General features: G+C 43.4%; 4 protein-coding genes across 11 annotated transcripts; 2 read left to right on the top strand and 2 right to left on the bottom strand.

Annotated features, from left to right (window-relative positions):
- Positions 1-673: 673 nt before the first annotated feature.
- Positions 674-13,025, bottom strand: wdr91 (WD repeat domain 91). 4 transcript variants are annotated; one of them, XM_044096112.1, is made up of 19 exons: positions 12,333-12,443; positions 10,485-10,618; positions 10,229-10,408; positions 9,625-9,832; positions 8,671-8,753; positions 8,303-8,412; positions 5,485-5,653; positions 4,825-4,992; positions 4,593-4,759; positions 4,464-4,518; positions 4,288-4,383; positions 3,405-3,499; positions 2,463-2,616; positions 2,200-2,308; positions 2,008-2,120; positions 1,830-1,937; positions 1,197-1,286; positions 793-965; positions 674-704 (listed from the first exon to the last, which is right to left on the bottom strand). In XM_044096112.1, the coding sequence occupies exons 2-18, from the start codon at positions 10,605-10,607 to the stop codon at positions 801-803; spliced, it is 2,193 nt and encodes a 730-aa protein (XP_043952047.1). In that variant the 5' UTR covers positions 10,608-10,618; positions 12,333-12,443; the 3' UTR covers positions 674-704; positions 793-800. The 4 variants fall into 4 exon arrangements, with proteins under 4 accessions (XP_043952047.1, XP_043952048.1, XP_043952049.1 ...); XM_044096113.1 differs by having other exon boundaries at positions 674-701; XM_044096114.1 differs by lacking the exon at positions 12,333-12,443 and adding an exon at positions 12,939-13,025 and having other exon boundaries at positions 680-965.
- Positions 12,960-16,271, top strand: LOC122819403 (sperm-associated antigen 16 protein). The gene is made up of 4 exons (XM_044096121.1): positions 12,960-13,036; positions 13,540-14,482; positions 14,922-15,026; positions 15,491-16,271. The coding sequence occupies exons 2-4, from the start codon at positions 13,640-13,642 to the stop codon at positions 16,136-16,138; spliced, it is 1,596 nt and encodes a 531-aa protein (XP_043952056.1). The 5' UTR covers positions 12,960-13,036; positions 13,540-13,639; the 3' UTR covers positions 16,139-16,271.
- On the bottom strand, positions 16,270-23,741 carry lg17h18orf54 (linkage group 17 C18orf54 homolog). Of its 5 annotated transcripts, none has more exons than XM_044096117.1 (15): positions 23,525-23,741; positions 21,070-21,211; positions 20,835-20,991; positions 20,448-20,615; positions 20,162-20,321; positions 19,785-19,839; positions 19,561-19,711; positions 19,374-19,483; positions 18,888-18,996; positions 18,679-18,819; positions 18,076-18,139; positions 17,950-18,001; positions 17,582-17,734; positions 17,003-17,137; positions 16,270-16,432 (listed from the first exon to the last, which is right to left on the bottom strand). In XM_044096117.1, the coding sequence occupies exons 2-15, from the start codon at positions 21,208-21,210 to the stop codon at positions 16,283-16,285; spliced, it is 1,746 nt and encodes a 581-aa protein (XP_043952052.1). In that variant the 5' UTR covers position 21,211; positions 23,525-23,741; the 3' UTR covers positions 16,270-16,282. The 5 variants fall into 5 exon arrangements, with proteins under 5 accessions (XP_043952052.1, XP_043952051.1, XP_043952053.1 ...); XM_044096116.1 differs by lacking the exon at positions 23,525-23,741 and adding an exon at positions 22,372-22,566; XM_044096118.1 differs by lacking the exon at positions 23,525-23,741 and adding an exon at positions 22,372-22,565 and having other exon boundaries at positions 20,850-20,991.
- On the top strand, positions 23,086-26,534 carry LOC122819404 (tubulin alpha-1B chain-like). The gene is made up of 4 exons (XM_044096122.1): positions 23,086-23,229; positions 24,369-24,591; positions 24,881-25,029; positions 25,322-26,534. Exons 1-4 carry the CDS (start codon positions 23,227-23,229, stop codon positions 26,297-26,299), a joined length of 1,353 nt encoding a protein of 450 aa, XP_043952057.1. The 5' UTR covers positions 23,086-23,226; the 3' UTR covers positions 26,300-26,534.
- Positions 26,535-27,206: the final 672 nt, after the last annotated feature.

Raw genomic sequence — 27,206 nt, 5'->3', positions numbered from 1 at the left:
TCAATTAAACCTTAAAATCCAAACCCGTTCCTCTGCATCAGGAGTCCACATATACAGAGTTGGGGGAACTTACACTAATCTGCTAGTAGCAGAGCTAATTAGCTTTGGTTAGCTTCAGCTATCTTTGAAAATGTTTAACTTTGTTACTCTAAATAATTTTTCTAGATGAATAGTTTAGTTGGGGGCCGTGCCGTGGTGGCGTAGGGGAGAGTGTGACCCCTGTCTGAGTCCTCGACACGGCCGTTGTGGATTCGATTCCCAGACCCGACGACATTTGCCGCATGTCTCCCCCCTTCCTGTCAGCCTGCTGTCATACAGGGGACACTAGAGCCACACAATGACCCTGGAGGGGTAAAAAAATAAAATAAAAAGAGTTTATCTGGCTGCTTTTAAACTTTCAGTTGAATAAAGTTTGAAGTTTTATTATCGACTTGAGAATTTGTTTATACTCATGCTCTTATTCTGAAGGGCATAAAGACCACACAGCAGTTTCTTCTCCTCCTCTTCCTGTTACATCACGTTAACGTTTTAGCAGGAATTAGCATTAGTTTATGCTAAATTCTGTGTTGATGCAGCACTTTAGCGTTAGCTTCTGCTAAATGCCTTGTTGGTCTGGCTAGCGCTGACCTTGACTGGGAAACGGATCCAGAAGGAACCAAACTGAAGACGGGCGCTAGGCTGAAACTTTAAGTCAGACTTTACTGCTGATTGAAACATGAAACAAAAATAGACGTTAGACAACATTAGAAACTGCACAGTGATCCGTTTACATCGACCTTTGACCCCCGACACCTTCAGGGTCAGGACTTTTGTGCCAGGAGCGTGCTGAGTTTGATCTTCCCGTCCATGGAGGCCGTCAGGCAGGTGCCGCAGTCGACCGCGGAGCACCAATCCACCGTCACCACCGGGGCTTTGTGTCCGCCCAGCGACAGCACCCGATCCAACGCTGGCTCCCCATTGGTCAGCTGGAAGAGGAGGAGCAAAGAGTCAGTTACGCCAGGAGTTCCTCAGGGCTCCTTTCTCAGGTCACCTTCAGTTCAAACCCCCACACAGCAAAACTAAAACAAATAAAGCAACTTTTCTTTCACACCTACCACTGATTCGACCCTTCAAACCTTTAGCTAGGCTACCGCTTACAAAAAGGCTACAAAGGAGCAAAAGGACTGATGATGAGGAAGATGATGAAGGGTACGCACTCGGTAGATGAGTCCTCCGGAGCTGGAACAGGTCAGGACGTGTTGGCCCTCAGAGTCGAAGGCAAACAGTCTTCCTCTGGGAACCTGAACCTGCAAGACAGATCAGATGGGCACAGCTATGCTAATCCACTAATAGCACAGCTAATTTTCTGTTTAGCGCTTCAGTGTTTTTGCTAACTTTGGAAACACTTAGCACTAATTTACTTTGCTGTTTTGTAAAGTTTCAGTTGAATAAAGTTCAACATTAGTTTTGAAGTTTTGCTTTTCGACTGTTTTTCTCAAGTAATTAGACGGTTATATTCATGCTCTTATTTTGAAAGCTTCTTATTTCATACTGTAAATCAGCAACAGAGTCAGTAAAACTCAACAACTGTAAAATTGACTTAGAAGTCTAATTATTTAATGACAAAATCCATCCTGTTGAGGGCGATATAACATGATGGGTCTCAATATGGTGAAAATTAGCATTAGCTCCCGCTAAATACCATATTTGCATAGCGCTTTAGCGTTAGCTAAGCTAATGTTTATGATTATCAGCTTTTGGTTAGCATAGGTAGCTGTTAAGCTAAAGATCATGTCCAGTTTGTGGACCTTCGGTGTGGATCATTTGTGATTAAATCAAAAGAGACTCACCTGTTTGTAGCCGCTGTACCCCGACAGAACGAAGGGACCGGTGGCGTCCTGAGGCAGAACCTGCTCCGACTGCTTCACCCCGCAGCGGTGGATGTTCCACTGGATGAACTGAACACCAACACACCGATTTCAGTCCGGCGTTCGAACCAGCGGAACACCGCGGCCTGCGCGCGCTCACCTTCCTGTCCTCCCCGACGCTGAAAACCGTGTTTTCATCGTAGCTGAACTCCACACTGTAAACTTCTCCGTCATGAGCCCTCCAGCTCATGGCGCTCTCGTAGCGCTGCATGTCTACAGCGGGAGCAGACGCACCAATCAGTTCCACCCAAACATGACTACAGACTGCTGACGGAGTCACAACAACACCAACCGAACAGCCTGATGACGCCGTCAGCAGCTCCCGTCACCAGCAGGTTCCCGTTGTGGTTGAAGGCGGTGCAGTTAATGGCTACTGGTTCTGGTTCCAGAGAGAACTGGAGCTGGGAGAAAGAGAGGATTAAATTATTAACATAAAACCTATAAATGTTCTCCAGTGCATCAGAACATATAAAACAATATTTTAATTCATGATGTAAACAGTTCTGTGCTAACTGCCTGATACCTAATATGTCGCTAAGCTAGTTAGCTCCCGACCTGCTGTTTGACGGTCTTGGTGTCCCAGAGCAGCAGCTGACCGGACACCGGGATGGGAAGCCGAGGAACAGAATCAACACTTCCAGAGCGGCTGAGAGCTGCAGCTGAGCAGACGAACGACGAACCGCTGGGGCTGCAGGCTAACGACAAAATACTGACAGACAAAACCCAAAGTTATCAAAATAAATTCACTCCCCTGGGACAAAACACTCCAGCATCTGGATCATTAGGTATTCTTTAGCTGACATTTTTGATTTAATGAAAAGCTGTTTTATTTCTATTGACTAGAAACAAATTAAAGTGTAGTTATTAGCAGCTAAAAAGCTAGCTAGCTAGTATGTTGTTAACCTACATTCACAAATGGCTCTTGATTTATAATTTGGCTCCAGAAATTCATGGAAAACTAATTTTGTTTGAAGCTGAATTAAATTTTTGACAGATTCCAAAGGAAATCTTAAACTCTTTAGCTGCTTCATGCTAACCACTTAGCTAATTGCTAACTTTCCTTATCAATCATATGTTCTGATGTATTAATAATATAATCTGGATTATTAGTGAATAAAAGTTTAACATGAAATCTTTTCTTACTGCTTTTTAAACTTCATGGGAATAAAAATATCATCTGCAAACTGTTTGGTTGTAGCATTTAGCAGCTAATATGTTTGCTGGTTGCTAATGTCTCTCATCCATTCGTACAGCATTTATGTCCTTATGGCTCTGAGCCATTTATACATTAATATTTATTATGAAATCTGCTCAAACTCAAACTTTAAGGGTCAAATAAATAAATAGGCTAATTGCTTTACTGTAGAATTTGGCAGCTAACATGCTAACTAGTGTTACGGCTGTTCTTTCTCACTGAAAGCCTGGAGACTCACGTGTTAGCCCAGAGGTAGCATTGTTAGCATGTTCATGTAGATTTTAAGCCAACAGTTGGTTTACCGTGGATGAGTTTCATCGATGTTCATCTCATAGAGATTCTTCTTGGCCTCTGTGTCGTAGAGTCGCACCGTCCCAACGCCGCTGCCTAATAACAACTGACCAGACAAACATTCAGGGTTAGCCGTCGTCCTGTGCTAAAATATTGATCCGTCCTGTGGGCCGGTTTTTTAAATTGTTTTTTAGAACTTTTATTATTTTTACAGAGCAATAATACAACCATACATCAATCGTACATAACACAAATAAATGTTGACAATATGAAGTTTTCCATAAAATAAACATCTTAGCTTGATATCTTACGACCTCAGCATCACATTTACAGGCTCATCATCATACAACCCAGAATAAGGAAACACTTTGGGCGGGTAGCTAAACACCAAATGCCAAGAGAAAAACTTTTTGGGTTTATTTACGTCCACAGAGCCTCTGCTGGCCCCCAGCGCAGGATAAAAGTCTTTTTTTGAAGTCTTAATGAGTAGGTTATCTTTTCCATTTTATACAGTTCCCTTACTTTTTGAACCCATGAGTCGTAGGAAAGAGGCTCCAGCTGCATCCACCTGATTGTGATGCATTTCAGGGCTGCTGTAAAAAGGACATTTAACAGAAATGCTTTGGCTCGTCCTTACAAACCATCTGGTAAAATACCAAGTAACGCAACTGTAACATTGTTTGGTCCAAGTGGTTTCGTTAAGGTTCATTGACAGAAATACACTATATAACTTTGCTATAAAGTTTTTATCTCCTCCCCCTTTCTGGTAAAGGATTGGGAGGTTTTCTATTGGTGTGGGATTCAGTCTGTGGGCCGGTTTTAAAGAGGAATGGAAGAATCAGGACTGGATCAAGACTTTCCTCACAGCAGCAGTTTGTCTAAGTAAGGTCTTACCAGTCTGTCTGGTTTGGTGGCCCACTCCAGGGACAGTAGAGGAGACTTGGACATGATGGTGGCTTTGGTCTGCATCATGGGGTTGAAGGACCAAACCTTCAGAGAGAGGAGAGAGTTTCTTACAGCTGGTTTGATTTTTCAGAGGTTAGAAGACGATAAAATAAAAATCAACAAACCTTTATGACGCCATCTACGTCCAAACTGGCAACCCGGCGCCCAGAGCAGTCGACCCTGCAGACAGGCAGCAGGTTTGAGTTCAGGTTTAAAGTCTGTCGGCGTTCAGGCGTCCAGGTGTGACTCTGTACCTGCAGTGCATGATGGAGGAGTGATGCTCGCCGTACTCCTCCTGGCTCAGTTTGATGAAGGGCTGCTCCACCTGCAGGCCTCCATCCTCCCTGCCGGAGGAGTCCGGCAGCTCCAACGCGCTCTTCACTGCGGTCGCATCCACGTCGTCCGCTCTGCTCTCTGCAGCCTGAGGGAAACGTAAAGCTGAGCTGAAGCTCCTCAGACTCAGAGCGCTGACCAGGTGAGGCCTACCTGAGGGGACGGCCTGGAGAAAAGCTCCTTCCTCTCCTTCTCGTGTTCCTGGATCCTCCTGTGTCGGTTGTTCTGGTTCATGGCCTGAGGCTGGGAACTGGGAGCCTCGCTGGACGAAGAGGTGGCTTTTACCTCCTTACACTGAGACGACTCTTTACACTTTACAGCCTAAAAATAAATTATATGTTTTAATTATAAACAATGGAGGGAAAAAATCTGTTTTGGTTCAACTCAGTTTTACAACAGAGAACTGGAACCACGCTGACAAAATAAAAACAATAAATTCATTTTGAAACGTTGTTATTGTGCTTTAGCGTTAGCTTCAACTAAATACCAAGTTGGGGTACAAAGCATTAGCATTAGCTTCCATCAAATATGTTGTTGGTGTAGCGTTTAGCTTCTGCTAAGCATCATGTTGGTGTAGCGCTTTAGCATTAATGGACCAAATGTTCACGATTAGTGCTTTAGGGTTAGCACAGCTAACCTTTTAGTTAGCATTGCCTAAAATGTACCAAAGAAAATAACTGAGGTTCCAGGACAGTCACTCATCAGAAACCAAGAATGGATTCTGCTCACTATTCCAAACATTAAACAGGTAAAACCAAACAGTCCAGGATATCCTGCTGTGCCCTGATTGGCCGATCAAACCCCTGCTGTCACCTGATTGGCTGGCAGCTCCTTCCTGCCCAGCGCCGCCTGGTTTGGGGACCCTGACGTGGGCGGCGCCGCCTTCATCGGGGCCCGTTTGGCCTGAGGCAGCAGCGTGGAGAAGAAGTTCCTGGACGGCGCGGCGGCGGCGCTGACGACTCGCTGACTCGACACCAAGTCCCTGTGACACACAAGAGTTCAACAAACACAGATGAACTGGTTCAAACCGAGTCCAAACTGAACTGAAGATTCACCTTATTTTACAGAAACACCTGAAAGATGCAGCGTTTTATTTGGTCTTAATGACATTGGATTAGGATTTATAGATCGGATTTTTATCTTTATAAAAACGTTGATTGGTGTATTTATAGTAAAACTGTGATGGATTCCAATGTCCTGCAGAGACTTTAATGATAATAATAATAAAAAAACAAAATCAAGTGGATGGTTGACTGGAAGTGTTGCATTCTGGGAGCAGAAGTGGATCTTCCACGGTTCTGGACGGTTTCTGTGGTTCACTCCGAAGAATCAGACCCGTCAAAAACACAACTTATTCAGGCTTCATGTGTTTCCTGCTAAATATGACTTTTATATCCCAAAGTGTTTATGGAACAGGACTGAAATCAACCCACTTCTTTACAGAAACAGCAAATTGATTTCTACAAATGGATCACGGACAAAGGTAACAATTCATCAGGTGAATTGTTTATTTGGCAACATCATCACAGCACACAGTTTAAACTCTAACAGCAGAAATAAATAAGCATCAACAGCAAATCAGGTCAAAACACTTCACATATCAATAAATATTTATAACACACAGAACTGATCAAGTGCATGAAGAAAATCCACCAAAAAGTGATTTAAAGTGTTTTAAAAGTTATAAAGACATGAATAAACATCAGTTTACCTTTAGGACACCCACCCTGTTAATTCATCATAAAAACACCTTTTCATGAACAATTTTCAAACTGAAATATTAATCTTTACTCAGATGGGTTTGGCTCATTTTGATGGTTGCCATGCCAACAGGAAATGTAACAGAAAACAACAGCTGCTGCCATTTTGATGTGAATAATTTCATGTCGATGCATTCTGGACTGTAAACATAAGCTAGCGCCGCTCAGACTCCGCCATGTTCTGCACAACATGGCAGACGGTCGATGAGGCTAAATAAATGCAGCTAGCTGAAGGAGAGCACAGCTAGCAAACAGTTAAAATCATAAACATTTAGTAAGGACAAATCAAGGATAAAAAAATTGGACAATTAAAAACGTTCTGATTGAAATAAAACCAGATATAAGTCTGTTTTAAACCTAATGAGCTTGAATGTTCTACAGGCTAACAAATGCTAAAGCTAGTTTGGCTAGATAACAAAAACGTTACTAAAATGTGTAATTATTACTAAGGGTATAGCTTCCCTTGGTAATATCAGTAATTTAAAAATATTACTAAAAATTATTTTTCAATAGCAATTAGAGCAAAAACTGCTAACATTAATACCAAAGCTTAATGCTAACAAGGTTAGCACAAAATCAAAATGCTAAATGCATTGCAACCAAAACCAACAGTTGAAAACATTATGCTTGAACTTAAATTCTGATAACATTAGCAATGAAGCAAAGTGCTAACATTAGCAATGAAGCAAAGTGCTAACATTAGCAATGAAGCAAAGTGCTAACATTAGCAAGGTAAAACTGGATGTGAAAACAATAGCACTAAAGCTAATTGCTAACACCAAACAAAATAAACTGTTAACATTAGAAGTAGAACTAAATTGTTGAAATCAATAAAAAGCTAGGAGCTAGCAACATTAGCAAAGCTAAGTGCTGAAAAATATTGCGTAGATCAAGTACCTCAGATCTAAAGAAACGTTTAGTACTTTGCTCTTTTCCAGAACATCTCTAGCTACATGCCATGTGTGTTTTCTGAATTTTCTGACATTAAACAAACTTCAAAACAACCAAAATCCACAGTGAGGAAATGAGATCATGTGACAGTTATATGAGATACATCAGCATTAAAGCTAAGCAACATTAGCTCAAATGGAAAATGCTTACAAAATCATATGAACCAAAAATAGCAATGCACAAAATGCTAAACATTAGCAATACCTTAGCACTAAAAGCCACCAGTGTTCACAAGAAGGCTAAATGCTAACCAAATACAGAATATATTACCAAAATGTAAGACAACTGCATTAAACAATAAACCTAAGGAACTAATGATGAAGATGGACACTTCTACATTAGCAGGAAAATAAATGCTACAATTAGCATCAATTAGCACTGATGGTAAAAGCTGTCAGCATTAATAAAACCAGACATTAAACTTAAATCATTAAAACAATAATAGTCTTAATTCTGAGCATTGATTTTAAATGATAAAAAATTAGCATTGAAGTTAAATCCTGAGAACATTAGCATTGAATAATTACCTTCTGAAGCTAGAAGGTAATTAAATACTGCACTGATGATGAAGCTAAAACAATTAGCACTGAAGCTAACAGCCAACAATTTTACCACAAAACCAAAAACCCAACACTGAAACAAAATGCTAAAGACATTAGCATCGAAGCTAAAAATGACCAATATTAGCAACAACTAACTTAACTTAATATCAGATAATACAACTGATAAAGTAGATGTCAGATATGTCGCCATGGCAACCACTTTGGGTCAGTAAAATCTGTCCTGCTGGCCGTTTCTCAGCTCTTGTAACAAAACTGGATTATTGTAGTAAATGTCTTGAATTATGACTAAAAACAGGCAGAAAGGCACTAATCAACGCTTGGCTCAGTCATCAGTAAAGAGAGATGTTAGAGGCTCACAGCTCAGTGTCTCCCAGCCGGTCCATGTTCTGGACGTACAGCGGCAGCTTGTGCTGCACCGCCTCGTCTCCGTCCTTCTGGTCCCGGCTCTCAGTCTGCAGGGCGAACAGCTGGAGAAACACACAAAAACACTGTCAGAAAAATAAAACACATCATTCTGCAAACATCAGCTGAAGATGACGGCGTCAGAAATGAAACTGCTGATGAAAAAGTAAAGGACTGAGGCTGCTAAGGCCTAGTCAAAGTCCAGCCCTGATTGAAATACTGCTCAGAAACCTGAATGAACTGAAACAGCGCTGGGAATAAAAGTGCTGATCAACAGACTGATCAACCTGATCCACTGGATCAGAAGCACTTCCTCTGCTCACCACTTGGCGGAGCTGTTCGTTCTCCTCGACCAGACTGGTCATCCTCTGGACCTCGGAGTCGAAGCTCAGCAGAACCGGCTGAGGTGGAGCTCAGTTAAGGAACCAAAAGATTCACCTGCAAAATGTGATTCAACATGTTGGTTCTGCTGCTGCTGGGCGACTAAAATAAAATCTACAATTATTTTCATAACAAACCTGATTTCTATCTAAGAAATGATTTTCAAAAAGTGTCTTTTCCTCCAGTTTTCATTCTGAGTTGTACGATGGGCCAGGCTATGAAACTATTGTTTAATTACAAGAATAAAGTTTTAACATTAGCAGATTAAAGATTTTACCAGAAGAATGTCTTAAAATTACAAGAAATTGTTTAAAAAAGAAAAAAATTGGATAATTAATATTTTGTTGTTTTTTGTGTCTTTTCATAAAATTACAACTTCATTCTTCTAATATCACGACTTTATTTATGTATTATTTCCCTTTTGTTCTTGTAATATTATGATTTAATTTTTGAAAAAAAGTTGCAATAACCAATTAATCAGATAATAAATTAAAGACAATAACTTTCATCCTGATGATTTTTATCACAGAATCACTTTGATCCATTTGATTTATGGTTTCTGTGGTTTTTACTTGAACTATACCGTCATCAATATGCTGATCATTTCTGGAACAATTTATCGTCCAGCAGAAACGATCATTGTGAAAAAGTCCAGCCAAAATAAATAAAAGTGGCTAAAAAAGCCTCTAAAACAAGATGGCCGCCCTGGGTGCTCGGACTTTAGAATATTGGAAAAAGTTTTTTCTGTTCACCAGATCAGCTGCCTGAGAACAAATTCTCATTTTCACACTGACTTGTTCCGAAAACATTGAAACAAAATCAGATGAATCTGTCAGATTGATTTATCGCCTCGTTCAGCCTGGTTTTCTGCAGCTGCGGCTTCCTGTGAAGGATATGCATGCACTGGAACAGAACCGACAGGAAGTTGTGCAGCGACACCAGGAAGGTGTCGGCCCACTGGCGGGAGAAGTACGGCCCGAAGGCCGGGTTCTGCTCCGGGGTCGGGATGAAGGGCAGGATGAACCAGTCGCGCCACTCGGCCTGACCCTGCAGCTCCAACGCCTGCTTCTGGAAGAACTCCTGGGTCTTCTCCAGGTTTCCTTTCTGCCCAAGGAAACAAGTTAGAAACAAGTCAAATGGGTCAGAAAAATGGGTAGAAGAGCTTATCAGGTTTATCAGGAACACTCCAGTAGTGGAGCTTTCAGCCAGTTGCCATGGCAACGGGTCTATGCATACAGTAAAGTCGACACAGAGCGTTATTTTAAATTTCTTTTCAGGTTTTCTGTCTTATTTCCTGTCTGTCTTGGGGCGCTACATGAAACGTATTTTATGTAGTGAAACATCAGGAACTTTGTCATGAGACGTTATGTGAGCGGTTCCTGCTGGTCCCGCATTAGAACAGTCTGGTTCTGACTCGGTGAACGGTAACGGCACCTAGCGATAGCGGCTAACCGGCTCCCTCTGGCTGACAGGCAGCTGGTTCTGGATCAGGTACCAGACCTGGATGGTGTTGATGACGTAGTAGCGGTACAGGCTGGTTCTCAGCTTGTTGACGGTGGACCGGTACACGTCCTCCAGTCTGCAGAACAGGCGCCGGTCCAAATACAGCCAGTACTCCTTCAGCCCGGCCAGGTCGAAGCTCTGCACCAGCTGCTGCAGCTGCTCAATGATCCGGTCCACCTGGGGGACAGAGGAACCGTCAGACTGGGTCAGACCGGGTCAGAGCTCAGGTCCAGTCCAGTCCGGTCCAACGCACCCGGAAGCCTTTCTCCTTGTCCGCCTTGATGTCGCTGTCCAGCTGCTTCAGTGTGCTGGTGAAGCCTCGGTACAGCAGATACTCCCGGACGTGTTTGTCCGTCCGTTCCACCGCAGAACTCATCCTGACCAGAACTGAGACCAAACAGGAAGTGACCAAACAGGAAGTAACACTCCGCTTGAGTGGAAACATCAACAACAACAAATGTCAAATCATCAACTAAACACATCTGTTAGGTTGAGTTGTTTCTTTTAAGCAGAAACATCCTGGGAATCGTTTAAGATGGAGGCCTGTCATGTTTCTGGACGATATATCGTCCAGAAAGTTATCGCGATAAACGATAATATTGTTGTTTTGACACCATTTTAAACTAAAATAATGCAAGAACATAAAGATCAATAAACTTTAAATTCTGACAACTGGAATATATTTTAAATATATAACATAAACAAAACAGATGAAAACGGATTAAATTGATGGATGGATGAAAATAAACAAAACAACAGAAACAACAAATAAAATGAATTATGAGTCTCTGCAAACAAAATGATCCTTCACTAAAAGAAGCTAGTCGACACTGAAGACTTTTATTATCCAGTTTTTGGTAGAAACAGAGAAACGACAAATCATGCAAAATGAAATTATTGAGCTCATTTTGATTTATCAAGCAATTTATTGGCTTATTGATAACTGCAACAAGACTTAGTGGGATCTATGAAGCATTGCAATTCCTAGTCCTGGGAATTCTGAATCAATTCAGAAATTGATTTTAAAATGCAAGTTAAACGTCTTTGCTGCTTCTATTTCTATATTGCATTACGAGTTCACAGACCAACGTATGCATGTTCAATAATTATTTAAGAAAAAGCTAAATACTATAGCTAACCTAACACTGGTACAGAATTTTATGATCAAATCTATTTTTCTTTGAATATAAACTGATTAAATTAGATTCTGTAGATGTTTTAATTGTTTACACTCTTTTCCTCGTTTCAGTCACATTTAAACAGTTTCAATAGAAAAACTGGTTTCTGAATTAAAAAATGTTTCTGAATCGAATTGAAAGCTAGATTGAAAGATTCACATCTCTAGTTTATAAACCAAATGCAAAAGAAAACAAAATTCAAAATTATTCAAACTGTATTTTTTCAAACAATAACCCAGAATTTCAATAACAAAATATAATCTGAGTTAAACTACACTTCTTTATCTATGCCAATCAGTGCTCCTCTGCATCCTAAAGAAAACATTTCCCTCATCATAATACTACCTCCACCATGTTTTATAATCTTAGAACAATTATATTTCTCAATGTTCTTCAAAACTATTTCAGTTTTTCTTTGAACTTTTTATCTCACTTTCAAGAGAATGAAACTTTTCCATCTAAATAAAGCCGCTAGTGAAAACGTTTCAGTCCTTCAGCCAGAAAAACGGTTCCTACACTTCAACCCTGAGCCAGCGTTGTGTTGACAAGTGACAGGCAGTTTAAAGAACCAGCTAGCTTAATGAACCTGAGTTAGCCGGTTCTGGAGGTTCTGTAACGGTTCCAGAATCATCTTTAGCCCAAACGGAATTTAAAAACTTTACATTAAGCGCTTGTTCCGCTGCAGTTAACACGTGTGACCGTAAACAGACCGAACTGAACAGATGAGTATTAATATTTCCTCTGTTAACAGTTAAAGGCAGAAATTTCTGTTTGTTTTGGACCGGAAACAGCCGTTAAAGCACACACCGAACCGGAACCAGAACCGGTAAATGTTTTGTTTTTAGCAGCTAAACGTCCGCAGAGCAGTAAAAATGTTAAACTCATATTTAACAATTAATAACAAACTAAAAAATTATATTTACAACAGAGAGGGACGATCTTCCTGCTGATTTCTTCCGGCTGACAGTCATGTGAGGAAGTCACGTGACCAGAGTCAGGCGGAAACAGCGCCGTCTGCCGGCCAGTCAGTAAAACGATCCAAATTATTATAACAGGCTTTAATTTATTTGGTCTCATTTTAGGATAATTGTATCAATTTAAGAAATTCTATAAGCAAAATAAATAAATCTGAACATACTTTATTGTAACAGCACAATTAACTCATAAATAAAGTAAAAATAAAATTAAAATAACTTCAACCTCAACTGTAACTAACAAGGTAGTTACAGTTGAGGAATAGTTCTATAAAATCGGAAATAAGTTTTTATTTTTGAAATTAATTTACCAAACTTTAGAGGAGGACAAAATAGTGTGTAACCTAAACACATACTAATCAAAAAACATGAATAAACTAAAGAAAGTATGTATTGTTTTACTTAAAAATATTTTTAACTGCGTTTTTTCTTATTTTAATTGTCTTACTGTGGCCATAATCTGTTGTCCCTCATTCTGTTTTATGTTTTGGATGTTGGAAGACATTAAGAATAAATCTAGGATTAAAAACAACAGGTTTTCGACGGAGAACTCACCGGAAGCTGTCGCCGCTTCTGCACCAGCCTGGTTCCGACCCGGTTTCTTACCGGGCAGCCCAGAAACTTTAAATAATGCTGAACAAGTCGTCGTCAAGGTAACAAAATAAACAATTAACTGCCTTAATAAATAAATTATATATTGACTTCACAAATTTTTACTAAAGTCAAATTATTACAATTTATTAATATTTAATAATCATAAATCCCTTCTTAATTGGATTTTTAAAAATAATGTGCGATTAATACTTGTTTAAATGTAAAATTGTAATATATTAAGATGTAAATAATGAATATAAAGACAAAGGCTAACAGAAAAAAAACAACAAATAAAATATTTAGCATGAAATGTAAACAAGCAAATCCAAAGATATTGTTTCTATTCAGAAACCCGTTTCTGAATAGAAACAATATAAATAGTTTATCAGATTTTAATGGAAGAATTTAAAGTCTGATAAAAGTTTTCAGTTAAACTCACTACAAAATTCACTGTCACCATTAAGTCTGAAAATTTTATTTCCCTTTGGGATCAATAAAGTAGTTTTGATTCAAAATTTAATTTGAACTGAGTTAAAAAATGTGCTGTTTCTTTAAATCGCAGCGACCCGAAGCGTTGCTACGGTAACGGAGTAAACAATAATGACTTCCGAAGCTGAGCTGTTGCCATAGCGACGTGTAAACAAGAAGGAGACGGACAGAAGATGTCGGCGAAGAAAAAGGACAACGTGGAGGAGGACAGTGACTCCTCCAAGGAGGAGACTGAGGATGAAGAGAAGGAGGAGAACTGCTCCTCTTCATCCTCAGACGCTTCACCCCGGCCGAACCCAGAAGACCTGGTGGTCCAGAATATTCCGGAGTCGGTGGACGACTTCCTGCGGAACTTCCTCCGCAGACTGGGCCTGACCCGGACCCTGAGTCGCTTCGAGCTGGAGTGGCACGGCTTGGCCCGGGGCGGCGGCGGCGGCGGCATCTTCGTCCCGGACGCGCTAACCCACCGCCAGGCGCTGCTGAAGCAGCTGGAGGCCGTCCGCGGCGACGCCGAGCGGCTCCGGAAGCAGGTGCTGGAGGCGGCGCAGAACCTGCAGCGCATGCAGCGGGAGAGCGACTACCACCGGCAGCAGCACCGGCGGCTCTCCGAGCAGAAGCACGTCCTGATCGGGAACTGCAAGCAGCTGCAGGAGCTGCTGCAGGACTCCGAGGCGGCGCTGAAGCGGCTGCGGGAGAAACACGAAGCGGCTCTGCGGACCAAGACCCTCCTCGGACTGCAGAAAGAGCGAGCCCAGAGGCTTAAGGAGCCTGAGCCGGAAGCGGAGAAACCCAGCAGGAAGCCTCCACCCAGCATCCCGAGCGGAGCCCCCGACCCCCGCGGGCTGCCGGCCGGTCCGGAGGTTCCGGAGAAGAGCAGCTTCCAGCTGTTCTGCTCCTTCCGGGCGCACCAGTTGCCCATCAGCGGCGTCGCGCCGCATCCCGCCAGGCCGCTGCTGGCATCGGCCAGCGACGACCGCACCTGGAGGCTGTGGGACCTGCCGCGCAGCGGGGAGAAGGTAGGCCCGGCTCTGGGGCCGCACGGCCAATACCAACGGGGGTAAAACTTTCTTTATATTCCGCTAATGCGGGGGAAAATCCGCAATTGCGGTGTTTTAATGTCAGAAAATGTAATTTCTTGTTGATATTGTAATTACTGTTACAAAATATAAGAATTAACATTGAATTTTTTTTAAAAAAGTGCCATGATGTGTGGATTTTCGGTCTATGAAAACACTTTTTTCGAATCACGTGATCAAGTTAATACCAGCGAAAACAACAAAGAAGAGAAAACAGGAAGTAGAAGGATGATGTTTGTTTTGTTTTTTACACCAGAGCATCACATATCTATTACCCTGAAGGTTATATTTATATAAAAAGCTTTGGCGGGCCGGATTTGGCCCCTGGGCCTTGAGTTTGACACCTAAGCTGTGGCGGTGATGCTGTGAATGTTGTCAGGTTGCCCGGATGCTGCTGATAGGGGAGGGCCACTCTGATTGGCTGTCAGGCTGCAGCTTCCACCCTGAAGGATCCAGACTGGCCACAACCAGCGGAGACAAGACGGTGAGTTTCCGTTTTAAAACGTCATTCTGGCTCCACAGGTTCCACCGGATCCACTTTTAAATCAAACTACAAACACTTTGGATCAGGCTAGATTATTTATTTACATTGGTAACATGAGTAACTCCGTAAGAAGACCCAGCTCTTATTTTGATAGGTCACTTCCGGTTACTGGCAAGGGAATTAGCATGTTAGCTAAACATTCAGTTCGGTGCTAAATGTCTATCTTGCTAACTAAATGTGTAGCTTAAATTTAAATACTTTACTTACTTCGTTTGCTAACTAAATATTTAGTTTGAAACTCTCCCACATCCTTCAACAGATTTATTTGTTTTTAGTTGAGTTTAATAGATTTTCCAGATCTGTGACATGAAAACATGTTGGCAGGAAATATTTCCTTCCTGTTTCTGGTTTTCCGGTTTATCAGTTTCCTGTCTCCTGACCGCAGGTTCTGGTTTGTGCTGCAGGTCCGACTCTGGGACTTCTCTGCGGGTCGCTGCGTGCTGCTGCTGGCCGGTCACAGCCAGCCCACCTGGGGCAGCTCCTTCCACTCTGGCGGCCATGTTCTGGCGTCCTGCTCCTCCGATGGGACGGTTCGGCTGTGGGACGCCAGCCGCGGCTGCTGCAGGCTGATCCTGCGGCGCCATGGCGCCTCGGTGAACAGCGTGTCCTTCCTGCCGTGCTCCAACCTGCTGCTCACCTCCTCCGCCGATAAGACGGTGGTGGTTTGGGACGGCCGGCTGGGCGTGAGCACCGCCACGTTCCGCGGACATCACCACCCCTGCAACCACGCGGCCTTCAGCCCCACCACGAACGCCGTGGCGTCCTGCGACTCCAGGGGCGCCGTCCACCTGTGGGACACCCGGAAGCCGGCGGCGCCGACGGGCATCGTGAACACCGGGCCGCTCGCCGCCAACCAGGTGGCCTTCAACCAATCGGGGAAGCTGCTGGCGGTTGCTAGCAGCGACTGTTTGGTGCGGCTGGTGGAGGCGGAGTCGTGCGGCGTGAGCACCCTGACGGGACACAGGAGGAGCGTCCAGAGCGTGACCTTTGACCTCCAGGGTGGGACTCTGATGTCGGCTGGCAGCGATGGACTGGTCAACGTCTGGCTTTGATGTTTGGACCCGTCAGAACCGACCTGCAGGACCAACTACCAGAGAATAAACTTTATGCAGCACTGGAGCACTTCCTGCTGCGGGAGGAAACAGGAAGTTAACGCCGAGTTCCTCTAATAAAGATTCAGATCTACTGAAACTTTTTTATTTGAGTCCGAGGATCAGAACGTCAGCAGAACCGGGCCGGCCCGTCTGCTTCAGGACGAGTCCTGCTGGGAGGAGGAGTCCGTCCGTCTTCCTCTCTGACCCGGATCCTCCACCAGCATCTTCAGGCGGTTCAGGTACAGCCCAACTCTGAAAACAGGAAGTGACAACCAGGAAGTGACAACCAGGAAGTTCACCTTGATGGATCCCAGCAATTTATTAGAAATGAAACTGGATTAAGTGCAATTACAGAAACAACAATTTAGTTGTTTTATTTTATACTAAAACTAATTAAAATAATCCCACATCATGATGCTGCCACTACCTTGCATCACTGTTGGTAATCAGAGCTGCGTTTAAACTGATGAATGCAAAGATTTAGTGACAATCTGAAGTAAGTCTGTCTGCAGAAACCAGGTGCTTTGTCTTGGATTTTAAATCCCACAGCATGATGCTGCCACCACTGTGCCTCACTGTACAAACAGGCTCCATTTCCCCTCATATTAACCAACATTCCTGTTGTCTTGTGGCTCCTTGGTTCCTAATTTGACTAAAAACGTGAAGAAGCAACAAATTTTGCTAACTTTATAAAGAATGACACATGCAGATTTGACAACTTTTTGTACTTTTTTTATTATTAATAATTCCAACATTGTAAACACAACAAAGTAGCAGAAAACGTTTCTGTTTGGATTTGTGTTAAACGGTTTAAACTCTGACCTCTTTAGCGATGGACTTCCTGGGAAACTCTGCAGCTCTGGATCCACATCGGCTTCCTGCAACACAGACCAGCTCCTGTTTTACCACATCTGGACCAGCAGGGGGCGACAAATCACAGAAACTCCTGGAACAGAACTGGACACACGTTAAAGAAAGAGAGGCCGAGTTAACCAGAACTCTGGAGCAAGTGTATGGAGGACCAATCCTGGAAAAACTGACAAAACAAATAAATGGCGGGATGAAGTGATTCAACTGTCAAATCTCGCATCCAAAGAATAAACAATAAGAATTTTCACAATTTATTTGATTATACAGAGTGATGCATCATTGAAAACAAAAATAGTAACTAAATAAAAATAATGAGATAAAATGTGAGTAAAAGTAAAAGATTCTGCGTAAATAGGATTAATACAAGACGTAAAAATTAAACTGTGACGCCTGGGAATCCTTCGGAGTGCTGGGTCAAAAGGTCAGAGACTCTGCATCCACACACCAGAGTTCAATAATCGGGTCATTAGCAGGATTCTGTAGAACTTGTTTTGCTAAGTTCGGGTAAAACGGGTTCTGCTGAAGCTCCACCTGTTTCTCCGGCGTCTTCTGTCCGTCGGCGTCGATCCGCTGCCTCCGCAGCTCCGCCTCCACGGCCTGGAGCCGGAACAGCATCTGCTTCATGGCCTCCACCGGGCCGGGCTGCGTACAGGTGTCGTTTCCATGGTAACCACTGTTCAAAACCTGAGAGAGCGAATTCAGTGATTCGATTATATTTTTAAGAGCAATTGTGAGAAATATAAACAAATTAAATGAAGATAAAGACTCTAAAGATGAAATATTTTGTGTTTATTCAACTGATTTAGCATCTTAGCTTCTTGTAAACCCATCAGTGTGATAATTATCATAACTGTGGAGCCTTAAGGGCGATCAGTAATGCCCGCCAGGATGAGAGTTACCTCCTCATCCAGCAGAGTCTGATCCGAGTCCAGCTCTGTGGTTCCGGAGATTCTGCAGGTTCGTCACAAGTTTGAGTCACTGAGGGAAATCTGAACGGACCAATCATGACAGGAAATGGATCTTACGGAGTGGCGGAGGGACAGCGACGAGGCGAGGAGAGCAGCAGGTCCTCGGTGCTGACAGGACTCACTGAAAACACAAACCAGCTCAGCGGCTAATAAAAAGCTAGCTGCGCTAACCCCAAACAGTGTCACTAAAAGGCTACGTCAATATGGCATTTAGCCAAACGCTAATTCTAATTCACAATATAAACATGATGTTTATCAGAGGCTGAAGAAGCTAAACTGATATATCAATGTGGCATTTAGTGGAACGTAACGCTAAAGAGCTAAACTTTGGTTCCCATAACTTGTGTTGGTACAACATGTGCTACAGTATACTCCATCGCCCTCTACTGGTTCAAATCTGTCATTTCACTCCAACAAACCAGTCAGAGCTTTTGAATTTATTCAGAAAAAATTATGTAGAGGAAGCTAAATGCGCTAAATGTTTTCAAAGTTAGCAAATGCGCTAAATAAAAAGTTAGCTCATCCATTAGCACATTAGCAGAAGCGTGTCCACACCAGGGTTTCTGAAGCTTCAGGTCAGAGGTCAAGGTCCGACATAAACTGGACGTTAGTTGGACTTCATGTCTTACTGAGTTTTACATCGTAAGGTCCAGGTCTAACCTTTCCCTCCAGAACCTCCTGCTCCTCCAGAACCTCCTGCTCCTCCAGAACCTCCTGCTCCTCCAGAACCTCCTGCTCCTCCAGAATTCAGGGCGTCCAGAACCTGATCGGCCTTCTGGATCAGAGACTCGATCCTGTTGTCTGGACGGGTTCAGCATCATGTTAGCCTCAGTGGGTTAGCTGCTGACTGGACCTTGCTGTGTCCGTACCTCTGAACGGCGCCGCCAGGCTGTCGGATCCGTTCCCCTCGGCGGTGAGGACAGAGATGTGTTCGGCCAGCTGCAGCCGCAGCTCTCTGAGCGTCTGCTCTCCTTCAGCCTGAACCACACATTGAAGACGAGAACAGAACCAGAAACACGTTTTCATCCTCCGTGATCCTGAGGACGCACTGATCCGATATCAATACCTGCATCGGTCCCGGTGTTGAAAGACCATCTAGATCTGGTATCGTGACAATGTTCTTTATATCTTATTGTTGGTATTTGAGTCATTTTAATAACAACTGAAGGAAACATTGATCATTCTGTAAAATTAAACCGAGTCTAGAAAACACCACACTGCCCCTTTAAGGCAGACAGGCTGTTTCTCTGGATCGGTATCGGCCGATAATAAACCTCAGATTTCGTGTCAGTGGTGAAAAAAGCGGATCGGTGCATCCCTAAATGAGATTAAAGGTAAAGAAGCTGAACTCTGACCTTTGACCTCCCTCTCTGCTGTGCTGGCGCTGCCTTCAGCTCTCCGTCCATCTCCAGGTCCAACACCCAGGACGGAGCTTTCCCTCTGGCCGCTCCAGGCAGAGCGTCGCCTGGGAAACAACAGATATCCAGCTGCCGTCAGACCAGACCAAACGAGCGCAGAGACAGGAAGTGACCTGCGGCGTACCGCGCTCCTTCCAGGGCGGCGGCTCGGCGGCGCGGAGGACCCAGCTGGGGTAGGTCAGGTCCGGCAGGCTGCTGACCTCAGAGCAGCCCAGGACAGACTTGTTGCTGGTCAGCCAGTGAGGAAGATGCAGATCTGCAGCTCTGTGTGCAGACTGAGGAGGCCGGGGTTAAAGGACCAGAGGGAGGTTCAGGTACTACAACAGGTCAGTAAACCAAACCACCTACAGCAGGAATGTCAGCAGACTGGCTCAGTCTGTCCGTCTGCAGCTTCCCTCTCGACCTGGAGGAGGAAACATTAAAATGATTCGATCAAAATGAACCCTGGAGATCTCCAACTGGCTCAGCAGCAGATCAAACCGTTTACTCAGCATTCAGTAAACGGTTAGCATTCATTGGTCGGGTCGCGGGGTCAGCAGCTTCAGAAGGGAGGCCCAGTTGGATTCATCGGGCCGATAAAGAACGGACCGATATCGAGCGATACCGACGTCGGTGCCGGTTTATCGTGCATCATAATTTAAACCTCAGCTTTATTTGATTCATGTTGTGAAGATTTGTAGTTTTTCTGTCACCAGTTCTGCAGAATCCAAACAGACTCCACCAACCTGGAGGTCCTAGCAGGAAAACGGTTCTGTTCCTGGTTCTGGTACCGGTCTGGAGGCCCTGGGTCCAAGTGAAGGTGTTGGTGAGCAACATGGCTGCTGCTGAGTCTGGATCCGGCGCAGGACGAGACCGGTTCAGAACCCCGGGTCTGGGACAGGACGCCTGACGTCAGAGAGACAGACGGCTCCTTTAACGTTTAACGTAAAGTTTATCGCAAACTGACGACAAACGTCCAGCACGACTTCAGAAACATGGACCGGTGAGAGTCCAGGCGGTGCGTTCAAGGACCTCGAATGAAGGCAGACGTGTGAGTGACGGGCATCGAGCCGTCGCAGGGGATGGACAGCAGCTCCTCTGTCGTCATGGAGACGCGGTCGCGGTTCAGACGGTGATGGAGGGAGCTGACGGGGAGGCTGAGGAAGTCCAGCTCCCAGTCGGTCAGACGCTCACGGAGGACTGCAGGCCACAACATCAGCCAATCAGAACACAGGAAGCTCAGGTTACACACAGATCAGCCAATCAGATCACTGCAAACTCAACTTACAGTGAATATTTATGCAATCCTTTATTTCATGGTTTAGATTTTAAGTTAATTTGCTTTTAGAAAAGCCACAACTTTTTACCCTTCACTCATAAAAGGTCCCTCAATGGTGGATGAAAACTTAGTTTTATTACGTTTCTCTGACGTACCGTCTCTGTTTCTGGCCGTCCTGTGATTGGCCGGCTGGCTGCGTGGCAGAACCAGCGACGCCGTCAGCGAACTGCACTGCTGGCAGCTGCGGTTGAAGTCTGCGATGTAGGCGTCCAGCGCCGCCGACGCCGAATCAAAGTCCTGCAGGCGGAGAAAAACCCACTTCAGAATCACCGGCAACACGCGCCTCACCGCCTCACCGCTCTTCATCATCCTCACCTGGTCTCTGAACCTGAAGGTGGCGCTGGCGCTGCGGCCCGGAGGCTGCAGGCCGCTGGGCAGGTGGCCGGAGCGCGACAGCAGAGACGTCACAGTCGACTCCGGGGACAGACAGTCCCTCCCCAGGCTGCCGGACTCCATCCTTTATTCACACAGAAATAAACCCAAATTAAGTTCTGACAGATTTTTAAATCCACTACCAAATGCCCGGGTAGAGCACTCAAACACTGTACTCCAGTAAGAGTCGTTTAACATTCTATTACTCAGGTAAAAAGTAAACATTCATAAAAATAATTAAGGAATAAACAAGTATTTGGTATAAAACAAAGAGGCTGCTGAAGTAACTGATCAGAATATAAGATTTAATATTTTAAAATGATTTAATCAGACACATTTCATGTAATTTTTTGATGATTATAGATATGTGTATCTGTTTTGCGTTTTTTAGTGAGTTTGTTCATGGCATGTAAATTGTACTTATGAGTGTATACATAAGTATTTATTAATAAATAACATTTACACATAAATGTTGTTTACATTATATTATCAGCTGTAGAAGAAACAAGATAAATGATACAAAAATAAATGTTAATGTGAATAAAATAATATTATACTATTTAATATGATTTATCATACCAATAATATAAATCAAAATAAATAATAATAAATATTAGTTAGAAGAAAAACTTTTCCAAATCTATTTTTTTCTATATAAAATTGATTAACCTAATGCTTACGGTAGGTTGTGTATTTATAAGTTAGTAAAGTATTTGCAGTTATAATGTACATTGTTTGCTATTTCTTGATTCTTGTTCGTCTCCAAATGTTAAGCAGAAAAATAACAGAACTACAAAGCTGGTGTATGAACAAGAGGTCTCACTTCAATATAAACTACAGGTCTGCATGTTTTGCTTAAAACACGTTTGTTTTTCATTCAGTGAAGTTACTCACAGTGGGCAGAGAATCCAGAAATATTACTAAAGTAAAAGTAAAACGTAGCTTGTAGTATAACTACTCCTAAAAGTATCTGTTTTTTAAAAGTTACTAAAGTAAATGTAGCTAGTTACTAACTATCTCAATTTATCCCTGTAGAATCCAAGTAACAGGGAATGTTTGCCATCTTTTATTTTATATCTAGCGCCAACGGTGCTAAAATAACTTTTTGTGGCTAGATTGCAAAATAAATAAATAAATCCCCGTTTAAAGTTTAAACCTTAGCTCTAACAGAAGTTGAGTTAACGGGGAGTTTTTACTGGAAATTCAGAATAAATATGGCGAACTGAATCTCAGAAGTTTTCTCACCTAAACTCCGCCGAGCTGCGCTGCGAAGAGAACCGGAAGCTGCAAACATGGACGAAAATAAGCGAAAAACATTTTATAGTCGGAAATGTGTTTTATCCATGTCCAACCGTGGGATAACGGTTAATCCAGGAGGACTCCCTGGTTACGGTCTACAACTAAACTGCTCAGAAGTCACTTTGAACTGACAGGTTGCTAACAGGAAGTAGTCAAAAGTGAAACGGAAGTAGAGCTGCGTTGAACTGTGTTGACATCGGTCTAAAAGCGTTAACACCAAATAGTGCTTGCAGCGAACCAGATATATTTCCACAGTTCATACATAAACCGTTTTTTTTACCCCGATTACTATTATTATTTTCCGGTATTATTTCACACAGTTTTGCGCTGTGTTGGAAGAATTGATATTTGGTTTAACAAATTGCCTTATAAACATTTAGTTTAATTAATTTTCTTTGATTTTATGTTTGCTAATTTAAAATTAAAGCAACGGGCAGTACATAATTACGATATAGTTGCTGTATTTGTTTTCTATAGGCCTGTCTCCTCCGTAAGCACAGAATCCCCTTAATCTACAAAAAGAAAGTTGTGTTATGTTTTATATTTAGTTTGTTTTGGTTTTATAAACCTGCGAGCCTCATAAATAAGTCGTTTTAGTTAGTTTTATGACACCCCTCTCCACCACACGCAGTGGTTCAGTCCAACCCCCCTCCGGCCTGATGGTACATGCATAAAGCGGCTCGAATCGCCTGCATGTCTCCATTTTGTCTTTCCTCGACCGCCTAACAACAGTCAATCCGTAAGACTTCCAACGCCCTTCCAGGCTTTTTTGTTAGTTTATCTCAAAAACAACTATACAGAATGGTAAGAATTGTTCGAAAAGCTTAAGAAGGTATTTTTATTGAGATGTGTGCTTATGAAGGAAGTTCAGGAAAGGTCAACCGGATTTTTTCTATGGGAATAAAAGTATCCTTTTAATTGTTCAGAACCGCTGTGACGCGGCTTTTGGTTTACAAACCGATCTCAGTTGTTAGTTACCCGGGTTTTTACTTCAAACATAATTTTTAAGTAGGATGGTAGATTTTCTAGGTATTATTTGATCGTTTTTTCCGTCAGTCAGTCACTGTGCACTTTATAATAGATGAAGAGAACTACTAACGGTTTCAGCTCGCGCCGTAAATCCTTAGGGTCACGTGCTCGGGATCAGCGAAGCCGTCTGAAAACCGCGGCCCTATTTAATTATAACCGGTCCTGGTGGTGCTGCTGCTGCTTAGCCTCGGTCGGTTCTGTTCTCACCGCTAACCAGGTTCTACCAGCGCCAACTTGGAGCTGGGCCGGAGGACGGAACCGCTTCCCTCCGGGAGCTGGGGGCGGGGCCATGGAGACCGACAGCCAATCAAAATGGAAAGAGCGCTGTGTTTAAATTTCAGTTGCTGTATTTTCCCGCTTTTTCTTTTACCGTTACATTTTCTTAAATTATTCCACTCGATTGCCTATTTAATTGAACCTTAGCAAACTTTTAAAAATATTTCAGTTGTTTTTATACTTTGACTTGCCCGGCCGTCACTTGTTTTCAAACACTTTCAGAAATGTTTAGTTTGTATTTAAATCTTTTCAGACATGATGAATAAAATATTTGTTGGAGCTTTGATCAGGATTATAAATCTGTCATATTAAGTAAACGGCTTCAAAGAAGATTCAAAATCAACATTAGTGAAAAGAGCTTAATGTCAATGAAACAGAACTAGGAGTGGATAAAGTAGATGAAAATGTAAAAAAAAAAAAAAAAAAGCTATGGCTGTTAAAATGTTGCTGAGCTTTGGTATTAAATAAAGCATTTTTATGCAGAAGATATGAATACTTTTGAAGTATAAATTCTGCAGCAGATGTTTTGAAAATAAAGTAAAAATCAGTACTTTTATGTCTTTGCCGACTTTATCAGCTGGTGTTCTGTTGAATCCTGTAGTTTAACCTGAAGCTGTTTTGCTGCTGTGTGTTTGCAGCGTGAGTGCATCTCCATCCACGTCGGCCAGGCTGGCGTCCAGATCGGGAATGCCTGCTGGGAGCTGTACTGCCTGGAGCACGGCATCCAGCCGGACGGACAGATGCCCAGCGATAAGACCATCGGCGGGGGAGACGACTCTTTCAACACCTTCTTCAGTGAGACTGGCGCTGGGAAGCACGTCCCCAGGGCCGTGTTCGTGGACCTGGAGCCCACCGTCATCGGTAAACATCTGAGTCCATGGCTTAAAGCTGCAGTAACTCTTAAATGAAAAATATTTTTTTACATAGTGATTGACAGCGCTAAGACCCGCCCCCTGGCTCTGATTGGTTGTTCCTAGTTAGCACTGGGAGAAGCAGAGGAGCTCAATTTTAATTGTCACAGATTTTGTCTCATACCTTTATGACATTGTGACTGTTTATATTTTAGAATAAAATATATCTTAAATAAAAGTTACTTAAGGTTTTATTCATGTAAATAAATTGACCCATTTTTAATGCTTTATTTCTGTAGATGAGGTTCGGACCGGGACGTACCGCCAGCTGTTCCACCCTGAGCAGCTCATCACCGGGAAGGAAGACGCTGCCAACAACTACGCCCGCGGCCACTACACCATCGGCAAGGAGATCATCGACCCGGTTCTGGACCGCATCCGTAAACTGGTGAGTTCAGCTCCAGGGTGCTTGAACTAGGCCGGTTTAAACAAAACCTGGATGATAAGTCTTCAGTCTGTTTCCATCTGGAGATTTAATAATAAATTTTATTGTTTTTCATTATTTCAAATTGAGTTAATTTGAATGTTTTAGATTTTAAATCATCGTGCCATTATCATGTGTTACTTGAAAATGATGTCAAACTTCTGCTATGATTTGTCGTCTAACATCATTAGTCACTTTGACGGCCTAAAGCAGCTGCGGGTTCTGGCCCGGTTCTGACCCGGTTGGTTCTCCGCAGGCTGACCAGTGCACCGGCCTGCAGGGCTTTCTGGTCTTCCACTCGTTCGGCGGAGGAACCGGCTCCGGCTTCACCTCCCTGCTGATGGAGCGCCTCTCGGTGGATTATGGGAAGAAGTCCAAGCTGGAGTTCTCCATCTACCCGGCGCCGCAGGTCTCCACGGCGGTGGTGGAGCCGTACAACTCCATCCTCACCACCCACACCACCCTGGAGCACTCGGACTGCGCCTTCATGGTGGACAACGAGGCCATCTATGACATCTGCCGCCGCAACCTGGACATCGAACGCCCCACCTACACCAACCTGAACCGCCTCATCAGCCAGATCGTGTCGTCCATCACGGCGTCTCTGCGCTTCGACGGTGCGCTCAACGTGGACCTGACGGAGTTCCAGACCAACCTGGTGCCCTACCCGCGCATCCACTTCCCCCTGGCCACCTACGCCCCCGTCATCTCGGCCGAGAAGGCCTACCACGAGCAGCTGACGGTGGCTGAGATCACCAACGCCTGCTTCGAGCCCGCCAACCAGATGGTGAAGTGCGACCCGCGCCACGGCAAGTACATGGCCTGCTGCCTGCTGTACCGCGGCGACGTGGTGCCCAAGGACGTCAACGCCGCCATCGCCACCATCAAGACCAAGCGCTCCATCCAGTTCGTGGACTGGTGCCCCACCGGCTTCAAGGTGGGCATCAACTACCAGCCGCCCACCGTGGTGCCGGGCGGAGACCTGGCCAAGGTGCAGCGCGCCGTCTGCATGCTCAGCAACACCACGGCCATCGCCGAGGCCTGGGCACGCCTCGACCACAAGTTCGACCTGATGTACGCCAAGCGGGCCTTCGTCCACTGGTACGTGGGCGAGGGCATGGAGGAGGGCGAGTTCTCTGAGGCGCGGGAGGACATGGCCGCCCTGGAGAAGGACTATGAGGAAGTGGGCGTCGACTCGGTGGAGGGAGAAGACGAGGAGGGGGAGGAGTACTAGACGTGTCTGTTACCGTGGTTACCTTAGCATGGTTAGCTCTGACTGAACGACATTCCACATCATGTTCTGATCCAGATCATGACTCTTCCTGTTTCCTGCTGCAGTTTCAGCTCTACTTCCTGTTCTGATCATTCCTCTGTTTACTGTCTGCTGTTACACATTGCTTCCTTTACCTGTTACAATCATGAATAAAACATTTGTTTTAAAATCATGAATAAAACATTTCTGTTTAAAACGGTCCAGTTTCTGCCTCCAGGATCCACCAAATACTGCAGTAACTTTAAAACTAATTTAATTTCAGGAGTTTTACTTCACTGGTCTAGAGAAATATAATGAACTTTCACTTTTTAGAATAAAATTCCTGAGTAAATTTACTGAAGATCAAACATGTTTTAACCAGAAAAGCACCAAACACGGACAATTTGTTTTGAAGTGAGACCTCCTGTTTTTACACCAGCTTTGAGCTCAAAAACACTTAGTAAACACTAAATGTTTCCACTTTAACTTTGTTTATATTATCCACAGTAAGTATTAGTTTAGGGTTCATGTAGAAGATACTTTTACAAAAGACAAGAATGTATTTAATTTTAGTATTAATATCAGAATTTCAACAAATTTATTAGATTAAGCTTAAATCAGTCATGATTTAGAAATTGTGTTGATTGTTAGATATGGTAGAGCGACTGTCCAGCATGTGTGCCTCTGAAACATGTTTATTTTCCAAATGAATTATAGTTTTTCATGCATATTCTGTTAACTCTCCTGTTATGTTCGTTTCTGAGGTGCAGTAATAATGTTCCAGGGTCAGTTTGACGTGAAAAGTTTAATCATGCAGTAGTGTCAGAAACCAAAACTAACGTTTTTGTATCTGATTATTAACTCCAATACTAACCATTTCAATCAATAT

Source organism: Gambusia affinis, linkage group LG17 (assembly GCF_019740435.1).
Source record: "Gambusia affinis linkage group LG17, SWU_Gaff_1.0, whole genome shotgun sequence".
Lineage (NCBI taxonomy): Eukaryota > Metazoa > Chordata > Actinopteri > Cyprinodontiformes > Poeciliidae > Gambusia > Gambusia affinis.
The sequence above is the reverse complement of the archived record's forward strand: the minus strand, read 5'-3'. Positions and strand labels throughout refer to the sequence as shown.

Coding starts and splice junctions, on each gene's coding strand:
- lg17h18orf54 (XM_044096117.1), bottom strand. CDS start 21,210: ATGGAGTCCGGCAGCCTGGGGAGGGACTGTCTGTCCCCGGAGTCGACT. Junction 17,735..17,949: donor AGACTCTGCTGGATGAGGAG/GTAACTCTCATC, acceptor TCGCTCTCTCAG/GTTTTGAACAGTGGTTACCA. Junction 16,433..17,002: donor GGAAGTCCATCGCTAAAGAG/GTCAGAGTTTAA, acceptor TCCTGTTTTCAG/AGTTGGGCTGTACCTGAACC.
- LOC122819404 (XM_044096122.1), top strand. Junction 24,592..24,880: donor CCTGGAGCCCACCGTCATCG/GTAAACATCTGA, acceptor TTATTTCTGTAG/ATGAGGTTCGGACCGGGACG. Junction 25,030..25,321: donor TGGACCGCATCCGTAAACTG/GTGAGTTCAGCT, acceptor GGTTCTCCGCAG/GCTGACCAGTGCACCGGCCT.
- LOC122819403 (XM_044096121.1), top strand. CDS start 13,640: ATGTCGGCGAAGAAAAAGGACAACGTGGAGGAGGACAGTGACTCCTCC. Junction 14,483..14,921: donor TGCCGCGCAGCGGGGAGAAG/GTAGGCCCGGCT, acceptor GAATGTTGTCAG/GTTGCCCGGATGCTGCTGAT. Junction 15,027..15,490: donor CAACCAGCGGAGACAAGACG/GTGAGTTTCCGT, acceptor TTTGTGCTGCAG/GTCCGACTCTGGGACTTCTC.
- wdr91 (XM_044096114.1), bottom strand. CDS start 10,607: ATGAGTTCTGCGGTGGAACGGACGGACAAACACGTCCGGGAGTATCTG. Junction 5,654..8,302: donor CGGCTGGGAGACACTGAGCT/GTGAGCCTCTAA, acceptor TGTGTGTCACAG/GGACTTGGTGTCGAGTCAGC. Junction 4,384..4,463: donor ACGTAGATGGCGTCATAAAG/GTTTGTTGATTT, acceptor CTCTCTCTGAAG/GTTTGGTCCTTCAACCCCAT.